This window comes from Phaenicophaeus curvirostris, chromosome 21, assembly GCF_032191515.1.
Source record: "Phaenicophaeus curvirostris isolate KB17595 chromosome 21, BPBGC_Pcur_1.0, whole genome shotgun sequence".
In the NCBI taxonomy this organism is placed as follows: Eukaryota; Metazoa; Chordata; class Aves; order Cuculiformes; family Cuculidae; genus Phaenicophaeus; species Phaenicophaeus curvirostris.
Window position 1 is genome coordinate 11,151,789 of NC_091412.1, and position 12,359 is coordinate 11,164,147.

Here is a 12,359-nt window from a genome sequence, read left to right on the forward strand (position 1 = left end):
GGTTGGACCCTGCCTGTCCCCTCCTTTCCCTCCCTGCTCCCTGCAGGTGCAACGAGAGCTGTGTTTACAGGACGGCTGGTCTGAGCATTATTCAAGCCACCTTCAGCACCAGGTGAACTCAAAGCCACGAGTAAATTGGCTTTTCTTTTATAACATGCCTCTCCACATCTCCATACGTTTTATTTCAGGATCTCTGAGCCCTCTTGTGTGTTTTTCCATGCATGTGCCCGAGCGGGAGGAGGAGGAGATGTCCCAAAGCCCAAATCCAGCCTCCCATGTGTTGATGCTCTCCCAAAACTCACCGAGGCTCATTCACACGGAGCTTTACGCTCTTCAGTGTGAGCACGCATCCAAGCCCCTGCTTTGCAGAAGCAGCCACAAAAAATCCCCCTGATATATTATTTATTTCCATCCTTTTCTCAGCCTATACCCAGAACTCTGCCTGTGTGTGTACCTACGCATCCATCGGTGCACACACATGTGTGTTTATATACATCCATCAGCGCACACGTGTGCATATAGAAATATTCCACTGGCACACGTGTGTGCACGTGTATCTCCATCCAGTAACTGCTTTAATTGCAGCGCGTTACTTAACGTCAGGTTCGCTGCCGGCAGTTGCTAACCAGCCAAGGTTACGCTCCGGCTCTCTCTTGACAATAAAAAAAAAAACAAACCCAGAAATAAAAATTTCTATTTCACACTGAAATATTTGAGGTGCTGGGAAGGAGAGGAAATGCAGCGTTTTCTGACTTATCTAACTCTGCTCGCTGTTCCTCTGCACATCGCCCACCTTTTCCACCCCCGAAACACACGCTGAACAGTCTGATTCATAAACATGCTACAGCGTTTTTTTTTCTTCCTCCAAATCCTTTCCCTCAGGAGAAAGGCTGAGGCATTGGAACCTTGTGAGCGCTTTCAGATTTGGGGAGAAACTACACAAAATTTTCCTAATTGGACAAGAGGAAACTCAGGATTTTCATCTCTGCAGGGGCCTGAGGGTACCTGCTCTCATAGGATCATGGGTCAGAAGGGACCTCAAAGCCCATCCAGTTCCACCCCTGCCACGGGCAGGGACACCTCCTACTGAATCAGGGGCTCCAAGCCCCATCCATAAAAAAAATAGTTTATAAAGAGCAATATTCAGAAAAAAAAGCAGCATCTGCCCTTAAACTGCTTTGGGATCCAGGGAGGGAGAATTTCCAGGGTGAGGAGAGGCAGGGGCTGCGCTGATGGGGAGGGGATTTGGTGTGTCCCCCTGGGGTTGGCCTCCCCTATTGTGCAAGTATTATTTCATTAATGAACGATTTTAATTCATGATTCTATGATTCTGTCATATTTTTATTTCATTGCTGGTTTTAAAGCCACGGGTGATGGAGCTGGTGCTGCAAACCCTTGACTGAGTAGTCGGATGCGCTCTGGATGCTGCCTGTTTCCAGAAAGGGGCTGCAGCAGGTCCTCCAAACCCACCTCGAGCAGCAGAATATCTCCCTTTCTCCTGGCTGATCCTCTTCCCCAGTGTTCCAGGTGCCTCTTTTGACCTCCCTGCTTCAGCCAAGCTTTTTTGGCCAGCCTAGCGCAGTCCTTGCCATCACCCCGTAGCTGCACATCTGCTCTCTGTCTTTTTGGTGCCATTGAGCTTTCTGCATGTTTTAAGCCTTTTCTCATCTCCAGGTCTGATTTGAAGCTATTGAGGCACGTTTCTATGCTCTTTGCCCTCCAGGGTGAATCTCTATTGATATTTATGTTGCAAGTAAGTTTTTTTTCTCTTTAAAACTCCCCTTCAAAGCGTTTTTCCAGCGTGCAGCCTGGTGGTGCTTTTGCTTTCTTCCTACCAAGAAGAATTTTAATTTTTGAGAAGCATCCAATTCGCTGTCTTTTCACTCCGCTTTTGATCTCCTCTTGCAAAAGGGATGGTGTGAAAGCAGGAGGCTCCTGGCAGCTGTTAAATCGCCCTTGTCCCGTGGGTTGGGTCTGTCCTGGTGCATCCGCAGCTTCTGGCACCGACCTGCGCGGTGCTGGGTGCCCAAAATCCCAGCTGCTGGTGTGAAGTGGGCAACCTAAAGCAGCTGGTGGCTATTTACGGGTGGTCAGAGCCACCCTGCGAGCTGGGGGGAGCAGCGCTGACCCACAGCCCCCCCCAGGACACGAATCCTCCCTGGAGAGCAGCGTTCCCGTACCCTCCTGTGATCTGCAGTGAGGATCCAAACTGGTTGTCGGAAGGTGTGGGAAACCTCGCAGGGCTGCACCTGACCCTGAGATGCTTTCATTTTCATGGTCCTGAAGAAAAATTTTGTTATTGTTCCCCTATATTCAAACCTCTGGAGGAGCCAGCTTTGCCTTTTCTCCTGCGCGGCACACATGAAGAGTTGATTTGGATGCTGGTGTCCCTCCAAAATGTTTTTTTTTTTTCTTTTGGATTATTCTTTGTAAACCATGAGGCAGATGTTGCTGCACCCTGTGCCTCTCACCCAGCTGGTCCAGACCCAGTTCCAAAAGGGGTGCTCATGATCTCAGTTACAGGCTGGAAATAGAATCACAGCATCATGGGATGGTTTGGGTTGGAACCCAAACCCAACTGATCCAGTTCCACCCCCTGCCATGGGCAGGGACACCTCCCACTAGATCAGGGGCTCCAAGCCCCAACCACCTGACCTTGAACACCTCCAGGGATGGGGCAGCCACATGCCATCCAAATATTGAGGCAAGTTGTGGTTATCAGGAGAGGAATGGTATTTTCTCCTTGCTTGCTTTTATATTTTCTTTATTTGTTTTTCCTTTTCCCCTCCTTTTCTCCCTCCTGTTCCTCTGGTTCTCGCGCAGCCTTCGCGGATGACCTCCCGTTGCATCTCAGTTGGGATGAAGGTGATGAAGGCAGCTCGTCCTGCTCACTTTGCTACTGGGGCAGGAGACACAGCTGGTGCTGGCGAGACTGGGAGGACTGGGGAAGGCAGGAGGGGTGGAGAGGGGCCCATGGGCTGGGTGAGCAGGGAGCAACAGGACTGGGCTGTCTAGGGGGTGAGGTTAATACCCAGAAAGCACAACTCTCCCATCCCACCCCCCATTTATTATTGTGCATCTGATTTTGGTTTTTAAAAAAAACCCAAACTGGTACCGTGACTCATAATCTTTTTTTATATCTCAGTGCTGGTTGTGCTGGAGGTAGAGAGTATAACAGTAACCTATATTAAACAAAAATTAACGACTGCTGGGTTGAGCCTCTGTCTGTACCAATTACCTCGCTGGAAAACAGGTAGCAGAGATCTGGGCTGGGAGTGCAGAAATGCTGAAGAACCAAAGCCAAAAAGCAATAGAGAAAATTGTGGTTAGTTGAGTATTTCCATGACGTGAGCGTGCACCAGAGGCTCCTCCGTGGGTGGTTAACCCCTCGCAGGCAGGGCTGCAGGCGGCTGCCAGCGCCCGAGCACTGACAGCGCGGGTGGCGATGAGCAATTCTGGGACAGGAGACTCAGGATTTCTGCTTGAATCCATCCAATTAATGCTAACGGGTCTTTTCCAAGGTGGGAGCCTTGCTGGAGTTGAGCCCTTCACCTTGTGAAAGGAGAGTTGGCTTGGAGTCCAAAGCGTTGCTCTTTTGAAGCAAAGTTGAATTAATCCTTGCTAGCGATTAACCTCATGGCTAAAACCAGTATTTGCTGGATTTTTTTTTTTTTTTGTGGAATCCTCCCAGTTTTTGAGGTTTGGCTGCTCGTTATCACTCTATAAAAGCCTTTTCTCTTTCTCACCCGCAGAGGTGGTGAGCCCGAGGTCAGGCTGTGGTTTGGTAGCCGTCCCGTCTGCCTCCCAGGACGGGGTCGGTACCCACGCGCTGCTGCTCCAATGCATCACCAGGCTTCTTCAGGGCACCTGGTGGTGTCTCTCAGTGCCCCACGGCAGCTGAAATCTGAAAATTTGTACCTATTTTTGAAGTCTAGACCTGCAGAAACCCTAAATGCAGGTGTTTCCGCTCTGATTGTCAAAAACCTCCTATAATTTAACTGTTCGGCAACGTGCTGAATGTGCTGACAGAGGTCCTGGCTTCATTGCCTGTGCTCCCACGTGAGATAGATGTAAAAGTATAAATAAAGAATAACAGTTGTCACATAGTATAAAATATAATGTAATATATGGTTATATTAATATATAATACATGTTATATATTTAATATATAAATATGGAGCTTTAGATTAGATGTTAGGAAGAAATGCTTTGCTGTGCAGGTGGTGTGGCCCTGGCCCAGGTTGCCCAAAGAAGCTGGGGCTGCCCCATCCCTGGAGGTGTTTAAGGCTTGGATGGGGCTTGGAGCCCCTGATCTAGTGGGAGATGTCCCTGCCCATGGCAGGGTTTGGAACTGGATGGGTTTTGAGGTCCCTTCCAACCCAAACCATTCTGATTCTATCATATCTCTTTTTTTCTCCCCAACGTTTGCAAGCCACCATGGGACACCTTTGGGGAAACACCCCTGTATGGACAGGAAACAAAACACACACAGTAAAAAGATGGGGTTTTTTTTTCTCTAGCAGGAGCTAACAGGTCTGAGTGCATCTCAGGCTCTGCTGGGCTGACGGGTGAAAGCTCTTGAGGCTGCGTAACCCCGTGCTGGTGTCCCAGCCCAGCCACACGCAGGGTCACCATCAGCATCAGAGGTGTGATGCCTTGGGGAGGAAATCCGCTTCTTGCTCTTGAGTGTCCCCTGTGCCCCTGGGTTCCTGTCCGCGGTATTTTTGCTTTGGGTGTTTCCTGCTATTTAACCCGTCGTCGTATTTTAAACCCGTGGTCGGCGGAGGTGGGAAGGGATATTGAGTTAATTGGGACCAAAGAGCAGGGTTGTGCGGGGTGTCCTTGTCTGGGTGGCTGTGGGGGATGCAGTGCTGGGGCAGCCCTGGTGCTGGTGGGTTTTGCTCCATCCTGGTGGGATGCTCCAGTGCATCCCTGTGGTCCCCAAAGCCACTGACCGCAGCCACGCTGCACCCAGGAGCTGGCCAGGAGAGCTGTCCCTTGCTCTGGAACCATCCCCATGGCCAGTCCGTGCCCTTCTTGAGGAGGGGTGGCCAAAATGCTGTATTTTAAGCTCATCTTATTGGAGAAAATCCCTGGAATCCTTGCAGGGCCGCCCTCCGAAGGGCTGCGTTTCATATGTTATATATTTGCACTTGTATATAGGGTTTGTTTCTGGTTTGGAAACAGTTTTTCTTGCATTTGTTGCTGATAAAAATCGGTTGGGTTTTGGGAGGGGTGCGTGGGTGGGGGAGATTCTCTTCTGCTTCCTTCGCCGCGGGGAGCGAGAGCGCCAAGGTCCTTGAGGAGGAGCTCAGCTGAGCAGCCTCCGGCCCCTCTGGCAGCCGGCGAGGGCCAAATCCCCATGGATTTTCCCTGCAAAATGTTGGCTCAGCTGGATTTTGCCGAGCAGGCGGTGCCCGTCCCTGGGAGACGGGCAGCCGGGGTCGGGATAACCCTCCTCAATGGGCCCTTTTCCTGCCTGTTTGCACTTTCTTTTTCCATCCTGCAGCCTCCAAGCCAACAGAAGGTCTGAAATAGGGAAAATGTGAGGAGTGAGTGGAAAAAACAGAAATGAAAAAACAGAAATAAAAAGGCTGGCTCAGCGGTGCGGGTTGGGAGAAAGGAAGTGATGGAGCAGTGTCCCTGGCCCTCCTGCTCCAGCCACTGCAGAGGGTTCCCACGTCCTTTGGGGTTTTGTAGGGTTTCTGGGCTTTTTTTGTGCATTGGAGGGAGATGGGGACCCTGTCAGAGCAGCCACAGCGTTCCGATCTGCTCCTTGCTGGAGGGGAGTCCTGTGGTGGCTCAGGAGGAGATGAGGCTGCTCTGCAGTGCTGGCTCAGGCTTATTCAAGGGCTTCTCTCTTATCTATAAAAGCCCAATTCCAATTATAGTTCCCTTTTGCACCTGTTTTGGACAGAAATGTAGATAGCTAGCTATGTGTATATACATATATGTATAGAATAATTCATCCTTATACACAAATGTATATAGATATCTCTGTGTGTGTGTATATATATATATATAAAAATTTCATCCTTATGGACACACAGACTTTCTGCACATTTGGAAGTCAATTATGGTAAAAGCCTTAATAGGACTCATGCTTTCAGGCATCTCTGAGCATCTCGGGAGGTGTTCAAGGCCAGGTTGGATGGGGCTTTGAGCAACCTGATCCAGTGGGAGGTGTCCCTGCCCATCGCAGGGGAACTGGATGATCTTTAAGGTCCCTTCCAACCCAAACCATGATTCTGTGATCTCGCTTCAGGAAGGGAACTGGTTCCATCACACAGAGATGTGTGATCCCCAGAGAGTTCGTCCATGAAAAGTATTAATTGTCTGACTCGCCCATTTTTTCCCCACCCAGAAGAAGAGATCTTTTCTATCCTACAGGAATTTTTTTCTTCTGATATAATATAAACTCAGGGCAGCGTCGACTTCATTTTCCATGAACACCCATCCAAGAGGGTTGCTGAAAATAGACCACGCTCTGAGAACAGACACCAGAAAAAGCGAGTGGGGAGGGGAACCAGGTCAGCTGGGGCAAGAAATGCTGCTAAAATAATTAATCATAATCATCTCAGTTGGAGGTAGTTGAGTTGAAAAGCAGCTCCTTGGTGCCTGTGTGGTTTGGGGTCGGAGGACACACCACACTGGCCATGTTCTATCAGCTTGATTTTCTTTACGAGTGGATGGGAGATGGGTTGAGACGAGATATCCAGACTACTGAAGTTCGTGAAGGTTTGTTGTGGAGGAGGTGTTTCCTCCAGAAAACAAACAAGTGGAAACTCCCTCCAAACCTCTGTGCTTTGAGGATGGACTCAGCTCCCTTCAACCCCAAGCTTGGGGCAGGGTCTCCTTCCAAACCAGTCTGCAAACTTCAGGTTTTCCTGATCCGTGAATACATGAACCAGCTCAGACACTGTGGTTCAGCTGCAAGTGATTGATTAAAATAGCTGTTGAAATTGGAATATCTATTGAAATGCCAGGTTTTGGAGCAGAGAGAAAGAGCAGCTTCCTCCTCTTGGCACAGAAGGGGAGAAAATGCTGCTTGGGTTTAAAAGCAATATCTTGTAGTTCTTTTTCTCCTTTCTTAACCGAGCTGGCTGTTTGGGGCTGTGCTTTTGTGGGGGTTCATCGTGCAGACCCCCACAGCTCAGCTCTTACAGGCGTCCCAGGAGCTGGGGTCACACCAGCTGCAATTCAAACCAAAAGCTGCCAAGTGCAGGATGCTGAGCAAAAAAAGTGGCAAAGCAAATTCATTGCTGTGCTGTGCCACGAGTGCTGCGGAGCGAGCCCCACGGGGGCTTCAGGAGGTGGTGGAGAGGGTCTGCTCAAAGCAGAGATAAGAAGGTAGAAACAAGGGTAGTTGTACATCGTTCCTTTTCTGTTCCTGCCGCCTTTCGGAGCAGCCCCCAACGAGTGACTGTCGTGGGCAGCCAGCGTAACCAAACCTCACCCGGCGAGCAGGAAAAAGCAGCTGCGAAGCGGTAAGCAAATAAGGTGCCAGAGGCTGGAGATGCTTCCCCCACCCATGGCACACCCAGGGCCACCTCCGCCTTCGCTCGCCGGGGGAAGACACGGGAGGAAAAGCAGCCAGGGATTTGGAACCAGCTCCTGGAGGATGATGAAGGACACGGGGAAGAACTGGGTCCTCTGGGACTGGGTTGTGGTGCAGAGCGCAGCTCGCTGCCTGGCACGACGATGGGGATGTTCCCTGTGCTCTGGGGGCTTTTCAACGCGCAGTTGGGTGCTCTTTGCCTTGGGGGGTGGCGCTCGGGGCAGCTGGAGGTGCTGGTTGCCGCAGCCCCGCGAGCTCACGTGCTGCTCACACGCCTGCTGCAGCTGCGCCTGCTCGGGGCTGCGATTTCCGCACGTGGGCGGTTGGGGTGTGCGAGCCACCGCTCTGCCCCTGCGATGAGGGTGCCCCGGGGCTGCCCCACTGCGATTCCGTGTGTGGCTGCTGAGGGGTTTCATGTGTAGGGCTGTTCTGATAAACGGCAAACTCTGCTCCGCCGCTTCCTTATCTCCCTGTTCCGGTACAGCACACGGTATCCCGAGGGCGATGCCTCAGCTGAAGCCTGGCTTGTTCTGAAGAAGCTGAAGCAATCTTAGAAAGTCCCTTTAGCTGCACCCTGAAGGTCCCACTCTTCCCAAGTGGAGCTGTGTCCCATCCTGATGTGAGTTCAGAGCCTGGGCAAGGTGCAGCGTACAGGACAGTCCCCGGGGATGCAGCAGTGTGAAACTGCACATCAAAGCAAAGCCGTGTGGGTTAATTTAATTAATACCCAGCCAAGGCGTGTGGGTAACTATGCTTTGTCTTCTGTGGACACCGAATAGCATTAGCATCATTAGGCTTTGAGTGTTAGTCATACCAAGTAACCCTAAACCACTTGGGTTTATATTGTAGATGCTGGTTTTTGACGCTTGTGCTGCTGTAGTGCGACTGTGCGAGGTGATGAGCAGCTTCACGGCTGTAATAGACACGTTGGTATGTGTTGATGGTTGGACTTGACGATCTTGGAGGTCTTTTCCAACCTTAATGATTCTATGAGTCTGTGATTGACACCTCTGTCCCGCCAGCAGGCGATGGGCTGAGTTTGCGTTAGAACAAGCTGGCAAAGCCCTTCCCGAGGTGCCACCCGGCAATTTGCAGAGCACCGGGGACGCGTGGTGGTGCCAGATGTCACCAGGGATGAAGCAGAGCAGACGTCCCTCTGGGATCCGATCCTTCCCGCGCAGCCGGTCCTGGGAAAGGCAGCCAGTTACAATAACAGTTTATTCTGCCCGGTGTCGTGCGGGACGGTGGAAGGATCCCAGAGCAGCTCTGCTGGCGTCCCTGCTTTATGTCACGGGAGAGTGGCTGCTGTCCCAGCTGGGGATATTTTAGGGTTTGTCTGACTCTTCTTGCTGCTTTCTTGGGCCATTTTCCTGCCTGTTGGCAGAGCCTGGCAATCGGATGTGCCCTTTGTTTTACCCATCCATTTCCCCTTCCCTGTCTAGGGAAAAAGAAATCAAAGGCAAGGGAAAAAAAAAGAAGAAAATATGAGTTTATGATATAGCAGTATGGCTTGAGGGAAGTGGTTTGGGGTGGAGAGCTGGCCCAGGTGTGGTGCTCACCGTTATCCCTGGTGGTGCCGTTACTGTGCCACATCACTCAGTGGCAGAAGTGTTGCCTGTAAGGGAAATCTGATTTTATCCTAGGGAAGCTCCTGAAATTCCCTGGAGATGTTTAAGGGACGGGTGGACGAGGTGCTGAGGGACATGGTTTAGTGTTTGATAGGAATGGTTGGACTTGATGATCCGGTGGGTCTCTTCCAACCTGATGATTCTATGATTCTATTAAATGGTGGGGAAAGCCAGTTATTTCAGTGTTCCCCCTGCAAGATGTTTGTTGTTGTGTGTTGTCTGCTGGGTCTGAGCACGCACCAGGGTTTGCTTTGCCGTGCAATGACCTGGTAGAGTGTTGCCTCGTGCCTCAGTTTCCCTAGAAGAGTGGGGCGCAATACCTCAATGCACGAATGATAAACACCAGCTGCCTTAGGGCTGCTGCTGCTCCAGCGATTTTTGATCCTGTTACAGCAGGAGAAACTCAAACATTTCCTTAAAGTGACCCCAACACCACCCTGTTGCGTTTAATTTGTTTGCTTTGGCCTGGGAAGCGGGGCAGGGTCTCCTTGGGGACAGAAAGGGAGGCAGCCTGTGCCCGCGCCGCCTCACTCATGGGTGGCACCCGTGTTTATTTACCTTTTCATCACCTGATTACCGTGCCCTGCCATGTTGCAGGCACCAGCCTGCGGGCTGCCAGCCCTGTTTGAGTTGGCAGGAGCTGGAGATGAACCTCTGGCTAAAATAGCCCAGCGCCAGCCCCACATCTGCCCGGGGTGGCCGGCCTCGCTCCACGCCCTTTCAGCATCTTGTGTCGATATTTTGCTGCCAAACTCAGGCCACGGTCGCTGTGTGGCACACGAGGAAAGAAGCTGTGATGTGACAAGCTCGGAGCAAGTCGCAAATCCTGAGCGGTTCTGTGTTTTGTGGCTCTGCCAGGCAAAGCCCTGTTGATCGGTGGAGTTGGGGCTGCCTGCAGCTCTCGGCTTGAGAGCCTGTTGGAGGAGAACATGCTCTTCTGCTGGTGGGAACGGTCCTGTGATATCCAGGCACCCATTGCCTGTTTTGGTATCTACTTTGTTGGCTCTGCTCTCCAAAGCCGCGATGCAGAAGAGCATGAGCAGAGGAATTGCAGGTCGACACACCGGGACTCTCCTCTCGGGCAGCTGAAAGTTTATGGTGTGAGTTGGCAGCTCATTTTGGGGAGCTTGGAGCAATGGTCCTCACCCTCTGCCCTCGGTGGTGTTATTGCGTTTCTTCTGGCTGTAATGGAGAGTCTGGGTCTTTCTCCCCTTTTTCTTGTGGTATTTAGTGCAAAATGGGCTCTGAGCTGCCCCGTGAAGGGTAGAGAAAGGACTTGCTGATGGCAGGGCAGCTGCTTGGTTCTCAGGATGCTCAAAATTGGTTTTTTTTCTGGAAGATGCCTGCAGCAGCGTTGCTAATGTTTGGGGTTCGGTGACAGCAATGGCACGGAGTCGCTCTGCCACCGGTGGTATTTTGGCTGGTGGCCCCTGCGCATGTTTCCTCCTGAGTTCACAGAAACACATTTTCTTGCTTTAATCAAGAGCTCATGCAAAGTCCCTGCTCTGCAACTGGCATTGCTGCGTCTCTTCATGCAAACACCGTACAGGAGGAGCACTGAGAGGACTGTGACATTTCAGGTGGCTGCTCCGGGTGGAAAGTCACCATGGGGCACCCTGGCAGAGACAAGACCTGCGGGAGCCCCAGCCGCCTCCCTCGGGGCACCCACTGCCCACAGCCCTCTCACCTCGCACGTTTGCACCCTTAAAATGGAGCCGGGATGGAAATAGCAGCAGCAGATCTCTTCTACTTTTAATTTTGGTGGCTCTTGGGGCTGGGGAGAGGAAGCCGGGGGTGGAGAGGAGCCGGCTGCAAAAGGGAGAAGAGCGACTTCCCTTCTGACACGCTCTGCAGAGTGATTCGAAATGTTGAAGCCGCTCCAAGTTGATATTTTCTTTGCTATAAGAATAATTACAGGCGTTAGGTACTGGTCTGTCTGCTCCTTGCGATGCAGGGGTCGGAGCAGCCTTATCTAGGGTTTAAAAGCCCGGTAGCAGGTGTCTGTGAACACTGAGGAGCTGGTGCCACTTGAAGCGTAAACACATTGAGGCTTCTTGTTTTCACTGGTTTGTGCAGTGAAGGTGGGTTTGGGTTGGTTTTTTTTTTTTCCATTTCTCTGAATGAAAATAGATGATGGAAAACAGGCGAGCTGGTTTCGCTTCCTGCTCTCACTCAGGGCTCCGCACTGGGGTGGCTCAGAGATGCCTCAGCTTTGATCCAGCGATGGGGCATCAAGCCGGTCTGCCTTGGGTTGGTTCCTCTTGAACTTCAGATGGTCCCTTATTCCCTCCCAGAAGCACAAGGAGATGGAGGAGCATCTTGTTTGATGATCCCCTGTGGGGCACAGAAGCAGGTGGCCGGCAGCGCAGGCTTTGGGACGGCTCTCTGGGAAGTTTCTGCTTGAATTTTTCTCCATTGGGAGGTTTGGGGTTGGGGTTTCCTGTCCGGTTCCATCCTCTGCCAAAGGATGGAGGCAGCAGGTACTCTGCGTGTCACCTCGGTGCTGGTACCTTGATGCCACACTGTGAGATTCCTTTGAGCCACCAGCCCAAGGGGCATCATTCCAGCTTTGGCTTCTCCAGCTCTTCTTCCTCCTCGTCCTGTCCCCGCACGCCCTGGTCCAGAGCCCCTCCACGGCTTTCCTGGAGCCCCTTTCAGGACTGGAAAATGTACAGAACAAGTTGCATTTTGGGGTATTGAATGGACTGCTTGGGCAGAAGAGAAGGGATTGCTGGTCTGGGCCCAAAATCACTAATTAATCTTTTCATTTTTATGATTTTTTTTTACTGTTGTGCTCCTTGGGCTGTCGATGGAACCCCACAGAGCTCCCTGCAGAAGAAGGTAGGTCATGGGCTGGAGGAGAGGGTGGGAATGTGCCTTGGGTGTGGGTGGGGACTCAATGGTCTCGATTACCTGTCTTCTGGGCTTTTACTGAGTACTGACTGTGCTTGCTTTTGTTTTTGCCACCAGGGAAGTCCCTCTGGGAGTTGGTGCTGGAGCAGTTTGAAGATCTCCTCGTGCGCATCCTTTTGATGGCAGCTTTTCTGTCCTTCGTAAGTTCCCCAGGCTTGGGGTGGGCACCTTGCAGGGCACGTACAGACCTGGGTGGCAGCCAGATAGCAAAGGAGGCAGAGGAAGGGACGTGATGGATGAAGGGGATGTAGCAGCCGTGC

The 12,359-nt window shown here is 51.6% G+C and overlaps 1 protein-coding gene across 2 annotated transcripts in view; it reads left to right on the forward strand.

The window, feature by feature from the left end:
- ATP2A3 (ATPase sarcoplasmic/endoplasmic reticulum Ca2+ transporting 3) overlaps positions 1-12,359 on the forward strand; it is a 44,020-nt gene that overhangs the window by 3,811 nt on the left and 27,850 nt on the right. For both annotated transcript variants that reach the window (XM_069874253.1, XM_069874254.1), the window contains exons 2-3: positions 12,010-12,027; positions 12,157-12,239. In XM_069874253.1, coding sequence (XP_069730354.1) covers positions 12,010-12,027; positions 12,157-12,239 — 101 coding nt within the window. The remainder of the gene's footprint in view (positions 1-12,009; positions 12,028-12,156; positions 12,240-12,359) is intronic.